Source organism: Polyodon spathula, chromosome 20 (assembly GCF_017654505.1).
Source record: "Polyodon spathula isolate WHYD16114869_AA chromosome 20, ASM1765450v1, whole genome shotgun sequence".
NCBI classification, from domain to species: domain Eukaryota; kingdom Metazoa; phylum Chordata; class Actinopteri; order Acipenseriformes; family Polyodontidae; genus Polyodon; species Polyodon spathula.
Genome location: NC_054553.1, coordinates 16,984,178 through 17,001,983, shown reverse-complemented (window position 1 = coordinate 17,001,983; position 17,806 = coordinate 16,984,178). Strand labels below are relative to the sequence as shown.

The 17,806-nt window shown below is 39.0% G+C and overlaps 1 protein-coding gene across 2 annotated transcripts in view; it reads right to left on the bottom strand.

Moving 5' to 3' along the window:
- Positions 1 to 1,099: 1,099 nt before the first annotated feature.
- dock11 (dedicator of cytokinesis 11) overlaps positions 1,100 to 17,806 on the bottom strand; it is a 187,251-nt gene continuing 170,544 nt past the window's right edge. For both annotated transcript variants that reach the window (XM_041220293.1, XM_041220292.1), the window contains 5 exons: positions 17,310 to 17,520; positions 16,296 to 16,486; positions 11,244 to 11,344; positions 10,991 to 11,129; positions 1,100 to 2,504 (listed from right to left, as the gene is read on the bottom strand). In XM_041220293.1, coding sequence (XP_041076227.1) covers positions 2,379 to 2,504; positions 10,991 to 11,129; positions 11,244 to 11,344; positions 16,296 to 16,486; positions 17,310 to 17,520 — 768 coding nt within the window. In that variant the 3' untranslated portion in view covers positions 1,100 to 2,378. The remainder of the gene's footprint in view (positions 2,505 to 10,990; positions 11,130 to 11,243; positions 11,345 to 16,295; positions 16,487 to 17,309; positions 17,521 to 17,806) is intronic.

Sequence of the window (17,806 nt, the reverse complement as noted above, 5' to 3'; positions counted from 1 at the left end):
TTTGAAGGAGCTACAGAGTTCAATGGCGGGAGTGGAGTAATGGTGCACCAGTCAGTCATATCAAGAGCTCTGCATAACACTGGCCTGTATGGGAGGGTGGCAAGAAAGAAGCCGTTACTCAAAAAGTACCATCTGAAAGCACGTCTGGAGTTTGCCAGAAAGCATGAGAGTGACCCAGCTGCGATGTGGGAAAAGGTTTTGTGGTCAGATGAGACCAAGATAGAGCTTTTTGGCCAAAACTCAAAGCGCTATGTGTGGCGCAAACCTAACACTGCCCACGCCTCAAGACACACCATCCCTACAGTGAAGTATGGTGGTGGCAGCATCATGCTGTGGGGATGCTTTTCATCAGCAGGGACTGGGCATCTTGTTACAATTGAAGGAAGAATGGATGGAGCAAAATACAGGAAAATACTGCAAGAGATTCTGCTTCAGTCCGCTAAAAACTGAAGCTTGGGAGGAAATTCACCTTTCAGCAGGACAATGATCCCAAGCGCAAGGCCAAAGCAACATTGGAATGGCTCAAGAACAAAAAGGTGAATGTCCTACAGTGACCAAGTCAAAGTCCTGATCTCAGTCTCACTGAGAATCTGTTGCACTATTTGAAAATTGCGGTCCACAAGCGTCGTCCAACCAACCTGAACAATCTAGCACAAATCTGCCAAGAAGAATGGGCCAAAATCACTCTGACACTGTGTGCAAAGCTGGTACATACTTACCCCAAAAGACTTAAAGCTGTTATTGCAGCGAAAGGTGGCTCTACCAAATATTAATGTATGGGGGTTGAATACTTATGCAAGCAAGATATTTCAGTTTTTTTTATTTTTCTTAAAAATATTTCCCAACATAAAATCAATGTCACCTTACAATAATTGATTTTGAAAATAAAATATCAAAGTGTTTTAAAATAAAATATCAAACAGAACGAAATTTCAATGTACCATTTGTAATTCAGTAATATGAGAGAATTGGTCAGGGGTCTGAATACTTTTGCAAGCCACTGTGTGTGTGTGTGTGTGTGTGTGTGTGTGTGTGTGTGTGTGTGTATAATATATATATTATATATATATATATATATATATATTAGATATTATATATATATATATATATATATATATATATATATACCAAATTCATTGTGTTTGTACTACGGCAAAAGTGGTGTGTGTGCATTTGCACTTGCTTATGAATTGCAAACAAATATTGGTAAGTGAGATTTGTGACTATTAATATTGCATCAAACATTTTTATCATTGAATACATGAGTACACTGATAACATTTGTACTTTCTGAGATTAAATGAATCAGCAATAGTGAGAGGTGACCATTTACCTCAGTACAATCACATTCAATATGCCCAAAGATTATACTAGTCCTTGTCAGGTGAATCCTCCTTACCCAGATCATAATGCATCTCTCAGGTCACTCATATTTAAGCAATAAACCATGGGAATATGTAGTTTAAACATAATAGCTAATGACTTAAAATGTCAATTGAAGCTCTGCAATGTATCTAATAAGACATTGCAGTGTACAGTATTTCTCCTCCAGTCAGGTAATCATCAGTTTTTAACATTTCTTTGAGGGGAAAAGCATTCTGCATCTTCACTGTCACATTCTACTTGGTTTCTTGAGTAAGAGATGGGTGTTGTAAATCTGAACAGGAAGTAGATATATTTGTTTGTTGCAGTTTTGAGAGACACTTGCACCATGTTTGTGGGTAGGAAGGAGAGGACAAGACTAAATGGAATTAAAAAAATGTGATACCTGAGATAATTTAATACAGTAACCCTCCTTTAATGAAAGCAATCTTCAAACTGGAGCAGTGTTCCCCAACAATATCCGCCTCTCAATGGTACAGCATCAGCAGTGTTTATTGAGGGGCTACACTGTCCTTTCATTCTGCTGTACTGTAAAGTATAAAGTAACAGAAGCTGCTCTGAAGATTTGATGGAACCTTCACCACCAAGGCACTTCTCTTAGTGCACCATTATCAATATTGCACTGTATTGGGAAATCACAGTACAACACCATTCTTAATCATGATCAATATTGTACTGCATTGGGAAATCACAGTACAACACCAATTCTTATAGCAAAGTATGAATTGTTTAGCAAATCAATCTCATAACTGGCAAAAAATCTAAACCAAAAAATAAGCACCTTCTTTGACGTTGACCAGTAAAGCTGTCAGAGAAAGCAGATCAATCTTTAACAAACATAGGCTGTCCTGATTCAGTGAAACTCAATTATCTAAACTCTTCTGACGACACACAATTTTTGATAATCATGTGTTTTGAAGAATCAATGTTTTATAGGTTTTTACTGAGTAAGGAGATACTTGACAGTTTCAGCCTTGTGTTGATCCTGATAAAGACCTACATGGCAGTAGGATAGGAATGCTGGGGAGACCCGAAGCTCATCTCGGAAGAGGTCCCACTGATCGCTCTGAAGACATGCAGAGAGTTCTGCAGCAGGGAACGCATCATGTCTTCCTGGAAAATCTAAAAGAACATCAAAGGCAACAGATCAGAAATGAGGCTTATCAAATGAAATTACAATAATTGTGCTTAAAAGATTACCCAGTGTCCTTATAGCTGAATGACAAGGCAGCATGTTTAAGAGGAGAGAGGCACAAGGTTAGAACAAATCACAGGTCAACAGGATAGATTTTTCTTTTTGCAGGTGTTTTCTTTTTATAAATGTACAGAATGTATTATACATGTAAAAACTTTTCTAAACTTGTCTATCCATATGCAATGGAATATCTGGATGAACCCTGCAACACTACTAGTGTAACAGCAATATCAGCAGACATTCCTGAGTCTTGTAGTAATTTGAAGTAATTTGGAGTGTGTGCAGCAGTGCTCTGGTCTGTCACAGTCTATGTTAGGGGTGTCAAACTCATTTGGCAACATCGGCTATTTAAATTAGGACTCTTCACTTGGTGGGATGCACCGAAAAAAAAAAAAAAATTACACATAGTAATATACCTAAAAATGTCTATAAAATTGTGTGTAGGCCAATATCTCAAATATATTACTGTACACAAAACACCTCACCCCCATTCCACGATATAACAGTTTTTTTTTTCTTAGTACATATGACAAAATGTGCACTTTGCGAATTGTCGTAACGTAAATGCAAATTGCGGTATGTTTGCGCTGCAACTGGCCCATCTTAGTACATCTACCCCTTAGTCTCAATATTTAACTTATATTCCAAAATATAACGTTTTTAGTACCATTGAAAAAAAGGATACTGGCAAGCTGTGGAAATGCGATTTAGTACACAGTACCACTATGAAATGTACATTTTTATGACTTCTGTCAGGACACTTGGTCCTTCTTTTCTCACACCAGTGTCTTGATATCTGGCTGTATATCCTTAGCTGTAGTCACTCACAACACAGCAGCCAATTGTTCATCCATAAGCCTTAATCTGTGTTTTGATTTGTTAAGGTTCATTGTCGAGAACAGCTACTTGAAAATTTAAGTGCTTCCAAATAAACTCAGGATTTTGCGAAAATGTTCTGGCAATTTGGGGAACTCGTTGACTTTAAAAAAAAAAAAAAAAACCCTCAACATGGTCTTCAAGCCAGTAATCTGTGACACCTGTTTGATGTGGGAAATCCGAGAAAACCCAGCGGAGCTAAACCAAGTGTGCGTAAAGTGCTGCGCGATCCAGGATTTGCATAAACTAGTAAGTATGCTAGAAATGGAGCTGGAAGAAGTGAGACAGCAACAGGATCTTGAGGAACTGGCACACCCACAATTCATGGAAGTCTGCATCACCCCTAACAGACTGAAAGCCACCAGGGAGATAGAAGGTCAGAACAGCTGGGTTCAGGTAGGCAGAAGCAGGGAAAAAAAGAAACTTCCTCAAACACAACCACCAGAAATCAAAACAACCAACAGATTTGAGTCACTTCAGAATTTTGATGAGCAGAACCAACAACAAGAGAATGAAAGGAACAACATCCAGGACCCTATTGACAGTGGTGACCTGACAGCAAAAAGAAGGGAGGTCATGATTGTTTGGAACTCCATATTGAGAAACACAGCAAGTTCAATTCGCAGTTTGGACCCCCTTACTACAACAGTGTGCTGCCTTCCGGGAGCCTCGGTCAAGCACATCACTGAAAACGTGGACAGGCTCCTAGAACGAACAGGAGACGACCCGGTAGTAGTCGTCCACATCGGTACAAACAACATTGGAAGAGACAGACCAAAATCCCTGCAAAACAAATTCAGAGAGCTAGGAAGGAAATTAAAAGAGAAAACCAAAACTGTGGTATTTTCTGGTATACTACCCGCACCTTGCAAAGGACCATATGGACAGCTGGAAATAATTAATCAAAACGAATGGCTGAAGACGTGGTGCACACGGGAAGGCTTCACCTATCTTGATCATTGGACCACATTCTACAACGAGGACTATCTGTATAGACGGGATGGACTGCATTTAAATAACAAGGGAACTAGTCTACTCGGAGAAAAGATCCTCGAGCAGGTTCAGAAGCATTTAAACTAGAAAGGAAGGGGGGAGAAATCAACAAAAAAACAGAAGGGAGACCGCATCAAAACAAGAACAACAACTCAGGTAAGACAACCATTAAATGTATTTATAAATGCTAGAAGTAAAAGCTAACTAAGTATCAGAAACAAAATTCTAGAACTTGAAGCTACTGCACTAACAGGTAACTATGATGTGATAGGTGTTACAGAAACGTGGTTGTCTGAGAGTGATGGGGACGAATTTAATATTTGTGGGTATACACTGTATAGGAAAGACAGGCAGGACAGAAGAGGAGGAGGGGTAGCGCTATACATAAGAAACAGTCTTGAAGCCCAGGTGTTAAACCTGGACAAAGAAAATAAAACCGAATCAATATGGGTCAGAATAACGGACAAAAATTCAAAAGGGCATAATAATAGGAGCATGCTATAGACCGCCAGATTCAGACGGTGAGCAAAATAATCTGTTATACAATGACATTAGAAATGTGTGTAGCAAAGGAGAAGCCATACTAATGGGGGATTTCAACTTCCCCCAAATAAAATGGGAAAACCCGGTGGGTAGCGCGAAGGATGAAATAGAAATGGTGGAAATGACAAATGACTGCTTCCTAACACAATTTGTGAAGGCACCGACTAGAGGGGAGGCATGCCTTGATTTAGTCTTTTCAAATAACGAAGATAGAATAACTAAAACAGAGGTCAGAGAACCACTGGCAAACTCAGACCACAACATGGTCTCATTTGAAGTGTTTTTTAAATCCCCAAAAGTAAAGACTAAAGCTAAGGTTTACAATTTTAGAAAAGCAAACTATGAAGGTATGAAACAGAGACTAACAGAAGTAGATTGGAGTAAAATAGAGAAAACACCCACAGAAGAAGGATGGTTGTTCTTCAAAAATGTAGTACTAGAGGCGCAAAACAATTACATCCCTAAAGTAGACAAATCTAAATGTAAAACTAAATTGCCAAAATGGTTTAATAGATCAATTAAAAAAAATATTCAGCGAAAAAAGGCACTTTACAGAGCATTAAAAAAGGACCAAAAAGAAAGTACGCAGAAAGAGTACACAGAACTGCAAACGCAAGTCAAAAAGGAAGTTAGAAAGGCCAAGAGAGAAATAGAAATAAACATTGCTAAGGGAGCTAAAACCAATTCCAAAATGTTTTTCCAATATTACAACAGCAAGAGAACATTCAAAGAGGAGATTAAATGTTTAAGAGATACAAATGGCAAAATCGTAGAGGAAGAAAAAAAAATAGCAAATATGTTAAATGATTACTTTTCACAAGTTTTTACAAAGGAAGATACTGACAACATGCCCCACATGTCATCCAGTTCCTATCCAGTTTTAAATAACTTTAGCATAACTGAGGCAGAAGTGTTAAAGGGACTAGGAGCTCTTAAAATAAACAAATCCCCTGGGCCGGATGAGATCCTCCCAGTAGTACTCAAAGAAATGAAAGAAGTAATTTACAAACCGCTAACCAAGATCATGCAGCAGTCTCTTGACACAGGGGTGGTACCGACAGACTGGAAAATTGCAAACGTAATACCGATCCACAAAAAGGGAAACAAAACTGAACCAGGTAACTACAGACCAGTAAGCCTGACTTCTATTATATGCAAACTTATGGAAACTATAATAAGATCCAAAATGGAAAATTACCTATATGGTAACAGGGTACTGGGAGACAGTCAACATGGTTTTAGGAAAGGGAGATCGTGCCTAACTAACTTGCTTGATTTTTTTGAGGATGCAACATCGATAATGGATAATTGCAAAGCATATGACATGGTTTATTTAGATTTCCAGAAAGCTTCTTAAACTCAAAACTCTTCTTAAATTCTCAAACTGAACGCAGTTGGGATTCAAGGAAACACATGTACATGGATTAGGGAGTGGTTAACATGTAGAAAACAGAAAGTACTGATTAGAGGTAAAACCTCAGAATGGAGTGTGGTAACCAGCGGTGTACCACAGGGATCAGTATTAGGTCCTCTGCTATTCCTAATCTACATTAATGATTTAGATTCTGGTATAGTAAGCAAACTTGTTAAATTTGCAGACGACACAAAAGTAGGAGGAGTGGCAAACACTGTTGCAGCAGCAAAGGTCATTCAAAATGATCTAGACAAGATTCAGAACTGGGCAGACACATGGCAAATGACATTTAATAGAGAAAAGTGTAAGGTACTGCATGCAGGAAATAAAAATGTACATTATAAATATCATATGGGAGATATTGAAATTGGAGAAGGAATCTATGAAAAAGACCTAGGAGTTTTTGTTGACTCAGAAATGTCTTCATCTAGACAATGTGGGGAAGCTATAAAAAAGGCTAACAAGATGCTCAGATACATTGTGAAAAGTGTTGAATTTAAATCAAGGGAAGTAATGTTAAAACTGTACAATGCGCTAGTAAGACCTCATCTTGAATATTGTGTTCAGTTCTGGTCACCTCGCTATAAAAAAGATATTGCTGCTCTAGAAAGAGTGCAAAGAAGAGCGACCAGAATTATTCCGGGCTTAAAAGGCATGTCATATGCAGACAGGCTAAAAGAATTGAATCTGTTCAGTCTTGAACAAAGAAGACTACGTGGCGACCTAATTCAAGCATTCAAAATTCTAAAAGGTATTGACAGTGTCGACCCAAGGGACTTTTTCAGCCTGAAAAAAGAAACAAGGACCAGGGGTCACAAATGGAGTTTAGAAAAAGGGGCATTCAGAACAGAAAATAGGAGACACTTTTTTACACAGAGAATTGTGAGGGTCTGGAATCAACTCCCCAGTAATGTTGTTGAAGCTGACACCCTGGGATCCTTCAAGAAGCTGCTTGATGAGATTTTGGGATCAATAAGCTACTAACAACCAAACGAGCAAGATGGGCCGAACGGCCTCCTCTCGTTTGTAAACTTTCTTATGTTCTTATGTTCTTATGAATACACTGGTAGAAATCTTGCTGTGAATCTATCATTAAAATGCTGTTTGCACTAAAAATCGATAAGCTCCATTTGGAGAGCTGGCGTGGCTGTTATCACATTACAGGTAAATGGGTTTGCAAATAACTGAAAGAGGTTTTGATGAAATTGGAAGTCTTGAAATCGATAATCTAGTTTTTCTCGGCGGCGCCTGTAGGCTTCATCATCAAACTAATCTTTGTGTATCTCTTGAATCATTTGGCATGCAGTGAACTAAATTAAAGTTTTAGAAATGTTGATGCCACATATTCAGCTTTGCTTTGAAAACTCTCATCTCTTCATCCGTTAGTGTTACGATCTGCTTTGGCCCTTGGAGGCTGCATAAGATGTTTTCCTTGTTCTGACATCAAGTCCTGTATTATTGACACAAGTAAACTGCTTCTGCACTGCCAGACAACTCAGCCATGTGTAAAATACAGTAAATCATCATACTGCGATTCCAACTCGTTTAACAAGGCATGAAACTGTCAGTGCTGCAAACCCCTGCTGTGGATGAAATTCACACACTTGATATTAATGCTCATTACATGTTCTAATTCTGCTACTTTTCCCACATAATGCCTGTTGATGCAGAACACAGTGCAAGAAAATTGGTACTTCTGCATTTCTTTTTGATTTTTCCAGCACTCTGCCAGTCCACTCTTTTGCCCAGTCATATATAGTGGACCATCTGTTGTAATCGCAGTTAGTTTCTTCCATGTCCTTTCTTGTGGTTGTGTTGTTCATGCTTAAACTTAAAAGCTCTTCAATAACATTAACGTTTATATTACTGCCATTTCGGTAATACACTCAGCAACCGTGTCTACATCGATATAAATATACTACATCAGCTGTTTTAACCATGCAATGTTTAACAAATTCACCACATCAGAAAGGTTTGGCAAAACACGCAAAACTGGCACCCACAGCACTATTTTCTTCTCATTTTCAGAAGAATCTTTAGCTGGGACTCCATTCATCTTTGTGACTTGTCAGCACAAGCCTTTCCAATAAACTCAGAATATGTTGCTTTTGTGCAGTGTGTCATAGTGCCGTTGAATGTTATAAACTTTCATAACTGCAAGCAAACATACTGCTTTGCCGTCTAATTCAGTGAAAAAATAATCATCTGGCTAACGATTTTGGAATCTTCTGTGTTCCGCCTTCACCTTTCGCTTTTGTGAAATCTCCATCTACTTTTTGGCTGCTGATTTTAAAATTTTACTCAAAGTAAAAGAAATAGTTTAAACAAGCCTTCACTTCACTATTCTAATCAAAATGATGTGTGCTATGCATGTATGTGAGGAAACGGATCCTGTGCGCCATTTGATTGGCTATTTTGCTACCTCTGTGACCTGTGTTTGGTGGCTTTATGGGAATGTCACTCATACAATGCAGACTGCACATGCTGAATACACGTGTTATATTAAAGTGGCAGGTTGTTTTACTTAAGAATTCCAAAATGATACAGATACAGTACATCCATGCAATTTTAGAAACTAATGGATGGGCCGCCAAAAATTGCATTGCATGCCGTATGTTTGACACCCCTGGTTTCATCAGCATGGCATGGGGTGAGTTGTAATGCTAATGGAGAACATTGTGAACAGAAACCTGAGCAGAAGAAAAACATTAGGTTATTATCATAACCCTGGTTCCCTGAAATGGAAATGTATCCATTACCTTATGTGTATTTACCTTCGAAAGCACAGAATCCTGAATAAGATATATCAAAGTTAAGCATCTCTATCAAGGTTGCGATAGAAGCCTCCACCAGCCCAGTTTCTCATCATCGTGCACACTATATAAGGTGTCCATTAACGGGTAAACAGTAGGAGCTGTATACACATGATCCAAGGATGATTGGATTTCCAAAAGAAAATTGGGGGGGAGACGGGACAAATGGTAGACTCATCAACAAAGATAGACGGCTTTGTTTTGTCTTCTAGACCAGGGCACTTGCAAGATTGCAGTGGCCTTCTTGATCAGTGATAAGAGAACTGTCGATAGGGAGAGCTTAACTGCTTGGGACGTGCCGTCGGACTCTACATCTTCAGATGGGAATGCCAGCTCCTGTTCGCCCACCTCACCATAGGTTATAACAAAGTTTATTCAAGGCAAACATATTGCAACGTGTACCATCATATTCAGATTGTTGGTATTAAAATAAGAACATAAGAACATAAAGTTTACAAACGAGAGGAAGCCATTCGGCCCATCTTGCTCGTTTGGTTGTTAGTTAAATTACAAGAAATATTCTAGAAGTATTTACAGTCTTCATACTATATCAAGGCCAAGAGTAATCCGTTATTAAGATGAGATGTTGCTCTTGTTATTGTGCAGTATTCTTTCAGAATGTACTGAATAAATGGGATTAGAACTGTTTAAAACATATAGGGGGACATGTATCAAGATCGACCGATGCAGCGCTAAACTGGCAGTGTAAAGTAACACTCTGCCGTGGCACAAATCTGACACCATCCCGAATGTATTAACTGGCCCAAAATAAGAACATAAGAACATAAGAAAGTTTACAAACGAGAGGAGGCCATTCGGCCCATCTTGCTCGTTTGGTTGTTAATAGCTTATTGATCCCAGAATCTCATCAAGCAGTTTCTTGAAGAATCCCAGGGTGTAACTTTTACAATTTTGAATGCTTGAATCAGATCACCGTGAAGTCTTCTTTGTTCAAGACTGAATAAAGACTAATTATAACTTGTTCCACAGTATAAAGCTCCTTGACCATGTCCTTGAAGTTTGATTTTAGTCCTTCAAGATGGAACTGGCCTTAGGTCTAGTGTCAGGTTGTGGCAGCCATCTTGATAAGGTGCTTCCGATTCCAACACTTCAATCCCAAGGTTAAGCAATTAACCAAATTATTAATGAGTAGTCAGTATGGGGTTGATGGGGCGGGGTTGGGCGTATACAAGGAACTGTGATAGCTGGGGAAGGGACAGACGAGAGCCGGACTATATATAGGAATGAGACAGGACTCCTAACCTGCAGCCTTTTTTTCCTGTGACCTGGAACCCTAAGGACAGCCCGTGTAACCAGGGCTGGGGAACAAAGATACATGCCATAAAGTAACCATCTGAACTGGATGCACACAAAGCAGCCGGCTTAGTAACAGACCAGTCATCTCTTATTCTGTTTATTCTCGTCCTGCTCCCTTTTGTTTTGTTTGTTGTGACACTGTATTGTAAATACTGTAAATATACGCACTGTTTGAATTACACCTCTGGACTGTTTATTGTTTAATCCCTGCTGTACTGCCTATGCATACCAATCAACAATTACAAATATGGTGGTGCGTGGTGTCTATCATGAATTCCCTGGATACCTCTATACCAGAAGTAGGAATGAGGAACATTCTAGAAAGCCATGATATTATTTGTGACCCTCTGTGTAACAGATACCTGGGTATCCCTAAAACAGTTTGAAAAGTGAATGAATGGTACATAGGTAGTGTTAGTGGTAATACTGCACAATGGTGTATGTCTCTGTGTCTAACCTGCTCATGGATGATATCAGAAAGCTCCTTCACCATGTCCTTGAAGTTTGATTTTAGTCCTTCGTGATATTCAAACTGGTCCTCTTTGATCAAACGCTCGTTGAAGTCCAGAGCAATGCTACACGCCTGCACAAATTTCCTATTCAGAGAGAAGAGCAGGAGAGAATAAGGAGGACCACAACTGGAATCGAAACAAACTGGAACACTGGTTTCAGTTGTAAAAACCACACCTGAATATTTCTTTAAACCTTACCTGAATATTTCTTTTAACTCCTTCACCTTTTTATTTGGATACTTGCTGGATTTGGAATCATCAAGAAACACCCTGGCGTATGCTAATGGTCCAGCATTCACCTAAATATGAACAAAACATTATTAGAGAGGGGCTGTTGGGACAGAACAGCACAAAGCAACAGTGTTTAAACATCTACTACACCTGCTCTCTTACAAGCAGGGTCTGACACGGTACCGACCATGCGAATCTGTGGCATGTCATCATCAGCATGTTCCAATTTGTTGTTAATCGGTTACTATGGTTACGCATCAAGAACTGCGAGGGAAAAAATAGTTAGTAGTGCGCGCTGGAATTCGTTTATTTTTTCTTGTGAGTGGAGGAGCAGAATAATTCAAAATGAGTTCATCAAAGAGGAGGAAAGTTGATGCAGAATGCTGCATATTTAACAGACAATAGACCTCAAAATCTTTTCTGATGTGGCAAGGAAAGCTGCCTGCTTACATTGCAAAGAGAGTGTGGCTGTATTTAAAGAATACAACCTAAAACGGCATTTCGAGAGCAAGCATGCATCCAAATATTCAAACTTCTCTGCCGATGAGTAAGGAAAGACAGTGAACGGAATGCAAAAAGAGCAAAGTTGTTTCATAAAGATATATGCAACGCAAGATAGAACTACTAGAACAAGCTATGTGATTGCACACAAAATTACTCAAAACACCAAACCATTCTCACAGGGAGAATTTATCAAGCAACGCTTAGTTGAGTCTGCTGCGATATTGTGCCCAGATAAGAAAAAGCAGTTCTAGAACGTTTAATTGTAAAGGCGAAGTGTGGTGAGGTATGTCAAAGACATTGTGGATAACCTGGAACAACAGCTGAAAAGCAAGGTAAATGATTTTTCTTACTTCGCACTGGCACTTGATGAGAGTTGTGATGTCAAACAGCCCACTTGTTGATTTTATTCCGGGCATTAACAATACATTAATTTATAGAAGAACTGGCATCGATGCAGTCATTGAAAGATACCACAACTGGAAAAGACCTACTGGAGGCAGTAAATCAGTGCATTTCTAAATTAGAATTGGTGTGGAAGAAACTGGTGAGTGTGACCACTGACGGGAGTCCGAATATGACAGGCAGACATGTTGGGTTGTTGAAACGATTACAAAACCAAGGGACAGAAATAAACCCAGACCAGAAATTAATTTTTCTGTATTGCATTATTCACCAAGAGGTACTCTGCAAAAATGTTCTGAAACTAAGAAATGTCGTGGATAAAACTGGTTAACTGGTTAACTTTATTAAAGCGAGAGCACTAAACCATGGGCAATTTGTCTCTCTGCTAGAGGAGTCCGAGTCAGAGCTCAAAGATGTTGTGTATCACAAGAACGTTAGATGGCTTAGTTTGGGTAAAGTTTTAAAGACAGCGTGGGATATGAGAACAGAGATTGATCAGTTCTTGAAAATGAAAGGAAAGGATACCGATTTCCCTCAACTGAACGATGTGGAATGGATCGCTGATTTTGCTTTCGCTGTTGATGTTATGGGTCACATGAATGAACTGAATATAAATTTACAAGTAAGAGAGCTTTTTACACATACCATGTATTCCCTTGTAAATCTTTCATGACAGATTGCCATTTCTGATCAGAACTGGGAAAGATATGTCATCACTACTCACTCTGCATGCTGAATTTTGTCGTCACTCTGAGGATTTTAGAAAAATAGAAAATGACTTGTCTTTGATCTCATCTCCTTTCACATTTGATGTGAACAACGCAAGCGGGTCTAAACATCTACTGCACCTGCTCTCTTACAAGCAGGGTCTAAACATCTACTGTACCTGTTCTCTCACAAGCAGGGTCTAAACATATACTGCACCTGCTCTCTCACAAGCAGGGTCTAAACATCTACTGCACCTGCTCTTTCACAAGCAGGGTCTAAACATCTACTGCACCTGCTCTCTCACAAGCAGGGTCTAAACATCTACTGTACCTGTTCTCTCACAAGCAGGATCTAAACATCTACTGCACCTGCTCTCTCACAAGCAGGGTCTAAACATCTACTGGACCTGCTCCCTTACAAGCAGGATCTAAACATCCACTGTACCTGTTCTCTCACAAGCAGGGTCTAAACATCTACTGTACCTGTTCTCTCACAAGCTGGATCTAAATATCTACTGCACCTGCTCTCTCACAAGCAGGGTCTAAACATCTACTGCACCTGGTCTCTTATAAGCAGAGTCTAAACATCTACTACATCTGCTCACTTACAAGAAGGGTCTAAACATCTACTACCCCTGCTCTCTCACAGGCAGGGTCCAATCAGAGGGGGATCTATACACCTCTTTAACTCTTATACCAGCTTGTGGTAGGGTGCCCCGCCCCTGTGCATATTTTGTGTTTTATGTTGTTAGTGTATGTATTGGTACACGAAATATAATGTGGGGTTATGTAGCAGAAGTGATTTAAAATGGATACTTGTATTTTGACACAAGGATGGTACAATCACTTCAAGTGCAGATTAAAATGGGTATCAGTACAGTATTAATTCACATGCAGATGTACCAAGATTCTAATTGAATGACAGATTAGCAATCGAGTCTCGGTACAGCTGCATAAAAGGGTGTTCTTCACGCACATGGTGTTGAGTGTTCATGAGTGGAGAACGAGAGAGAAGAGAGGAGGTAACAAAAATAAATCATAACAATTGCTACTCGTGCTGGCTTTAAACCAGCATGATATTTGATTGTTCTGAGTTTGTTTTGTTAGTCTGTTTCTTTTGACAACATGCCTTCTGTTTTTGTCAAAGTGTTTGTACTTTGTTTAAGCCTTTTATTTTTGTTAATAAAACACTGATTGCCACAGCATCTCAATTTCGCCTGCAATTGCTGTGTGTTTTGATTTCATTTCTGGTCTGACGTCATCCCTGCAGTCATCCTGTTCAAACAGCTGTAATGCACTGACCCCCAGCAGAGCAGGATTAGAGGTAATGAGACCCATTATCATCACTTCATTCCTTCAATGTTCTGACAGCATCTTTACCTGAGCAGTGTTGTACCTACAGCTGCTGTGTTGGTTTACCTGCAAGGAGTGCAACTTCTATACCCCTGGCAGAGGGTTACTAGTGTCCATTCATTTGTAGGGACATTCTGTGGTAAAATGTGTGAACAGATTTTAAATAAAAAAAGAAAACAAGTTACACTTCAATGTGCTCAATTCTTTTACAGTAGGCCCTTGGGCTCTCAGTTTTACTTCTGTTTTTTGCGCTAAGGTATTTGCATTAGATGCAAATTAAACCAATAAACATATTGAAGCAGCTTCACTGTAAATGGAAAGTGAGAGAAACAATAAGAAATGAGTCTCCCTTTAAATCAAGCAGAAATAAGATTGCCTTTAAATCACACAGACCTTTCCTCACAAGACCTGCAATAGTATCAGGTGAGAGTGCTGTTTTTTATTTTATTTATTTATTTATTTATTTATTTAAATCGTCCTTTGTTATCCGGGGAGTAACAGGAGGTATCCATACCAGATTTGTGTTAACAGAAAGTTGTTATTTGCATGGAATACCCAGTTACTTATCAAACTGACTGTAGTTTATGGATGGACAACGTGGAGAACTACTCAGCCAGTGTTAAGAAACAATTTAAAATAATGTAGGGCACAGCAGAAGAGATGATACCATCGTCCCTGGATGAATGTATTTGCAGAGGAAGGTACAGCAGGAATTCGATGTGTTTATAAATATTCTGCATCAGATCACACAGCTGCAGGGAATGGGACCAGTGGCAGCAGGCAGGCAGACCAACCAAAAGAGAAGAACGGACAGACTGGGAGCAACGGCAACAAAATATCCATTTAACCACCAAAGTCACTTTTAACAGTGACCCAAATCTTTTTAAATTTTATTTTCAAAACCCTGTAGTTCAGGGAGAAGACTTTGGCAGTTCACCTAAATAATGTGCTTTTTTAATGAATTTTTTAACATACACTATGATGTGCATCTCACTTGAGATACCTTTAGTAAATATATCGATTTCTGACACGATTTGTTATTTTTCGAACCACTTGTGCTTTTAGCCTTGTGATCGCTCAATGTTACAAAGCAGTTTCCCCATGTCTCCATGGAGGGGTTTGGGGTTTACTTCAGAACAGAGTTTTGCATTTCTATTCTGTGCTCACGATTGATTCATCCTGTAGTTTAAGCTGTTAACGGGTGCTCTGGATTCCAAAATAAAGGAAAGCAAATCAACATGCCTGTATTTCTATTGAAAAAGAACAAAAACAAAGGTTTTCCATGTGAGAAAATATGTACACATTTCAGTGCAGAATTCTCGACCTGTGTGAATTCTGTCTTGATAACTTGAAACTAAAAATGCAATTTAAGTATGTTTCATACATGTTAACATTCTAAGAATTGAACATTGCTAAATATTGAACACTTTGCATGTTTGATGTTTATAAACATATTAGTATTACATTAAAGGTCGGGGTGGCCTACACTAAGGTCCTGCATGGCTCTCTTCTTTCTCTTCCTCTATCATGCTAAAGAATGGAGAACATCCAGCACAGGCTTATCCACTCCAGCTCCAGCAGGGGAGAAACAAGCCCTATATATACCCAAACTCTAGTGTACACTAATGTAAGTAAAATCAATCTCAGATTAGTCAACAATGCTTTGTTGTCAATAAGCTCATTGGTAAATGGTCTTCTTTCCATGTATTCACTCAATAAAAAATGAGCACACCACACCCACTCCAATGAAACCTGTAAATGAGCACACCACACCCACTCCAATCAAACCTGTAAATGAGCACACCACACCACACCCACTTCAATGAAACCTGTAAATGAGCACACCACACCCACTTCAATGAAACCTGTAAATGAGCACACCACACCCACTCCAATGAAACCTGTAAATGAGCACACCACACACACTTCAATGAAACCTGTAAATGAGCACACCACACCCACTTCAATGAAACCTGTAAATGAGCACACCACACGCACTCCAATGAAACCTGTAAATATTTTGAATCAGAGATCTCTCATGGATGGCAGTCACCTGCACTGAAACGCAGCCCTGCAGTTTTAGCTGCAGCTGGATCATATCCACGTCGCTGGAGGAACACAGCCCCTGCAGCTCAGCGGTCCTGTCTTTCATCTCGTCTAGTGCAACTTCAATCGGCTTCAGGTCCAGCTGGTGTTCGTACTTGACTGCAATTCTCTTTTTCACATAGGGGAATGTATTTGTCGCTGGGAAAGACAAGAAATGCTGTATATTATTTTTTTAAGCCATATCACTTTTATATAAGTTATAACAATACCTGTAAGATGTATTGCACCATGCTGTGCATTGCTCCAGTCGCGCTCAACTACCACACAGTAGAGCCTTCATCGACGGTCACTAACGCTTACATAATGGCACTTTTACATAACAGCGTAATAGCAAATTTTGTTTTAATAAACAATGGACCGCAGACCGTTAGAACTGCACTTCTGTCTTTCTAAAACTACACACTTCTTCATAATTTTCCTTAAATTCAAACAGCTGAATAAAAATACAATATTAGCACTACTAGTTTGCAATGCAGTAATATGTACTTCAAACACAAGAACAATACTATGCTGCTGCTTTGCAACTGAAGTGTGTGACTCATCGATTGCCAGTTTCTGATGTCACTTTTATACTCCACTGCCCTTTAAAAGTTTACCACATTTTTTTTGCACGTATCTTTTTACATTTTAATATACTGCACTAGCCACCTTTATAGTTACAGCAGAGGGAGTGCTTCTCTTTAATGTACTGATTTCTAAGACAAGGGCACCAAAACAGTTAATTACTGAACATGGTTCAAATTTTGCAATGATGTTATCAGACCTGCAGATATCCCTTACAAAAGTTTTCCAAAGTAAAAGCATAGTAAAGTGTAATAAAGCATAGTGAAAGCATGATAAAGCTTAGGTAAGCATTGTAAAGAATAGCAAGGTATACACAAATCATATTAATAAACATGCCAAACTATGATAAATGCATGGAAAAAGCATGCGTGACTGAATCATGCCCTTGGGTTCTTACTTGTCAGCACGGTTCTTTTCTTGCACTGCTCCTCGACACCCCCATGTTTCTTCCCTGATAAGGTATAAGGAGTCTCAAACACAAATCTGTTGATGTTGTGGTTCTTTTCGAAGTTGGTCTTCTTTTCAGCAAGTTCTTTCTCCTCAAAGAACGGTTTTACAAAGGTGACTTGAATGTATGCATATTTAGGGTCCAGTTGCTTAGAATCCACCTTTGAAGAAAAATGCTCTTTTACCTTGCTTTTATTGCACTGTTTAACACATATGCCTTAACATCATAATAAATATAAATAAGAACAAGCAATGTAGTGCAATGGCATTCTAATCAAATTGTTTTGTAAAAGTAAAATGGATGTGAATACATGTGATTTATATCATTGATATGTCTAGAGGTTGAAACTAGGGATGGGACGGTATAATATTTGCACGATATGATAATCGTTAAAAAAACAAACAAAAAAAAAAAAGCACCGTGGTAACCTTAATATCACCGTATAC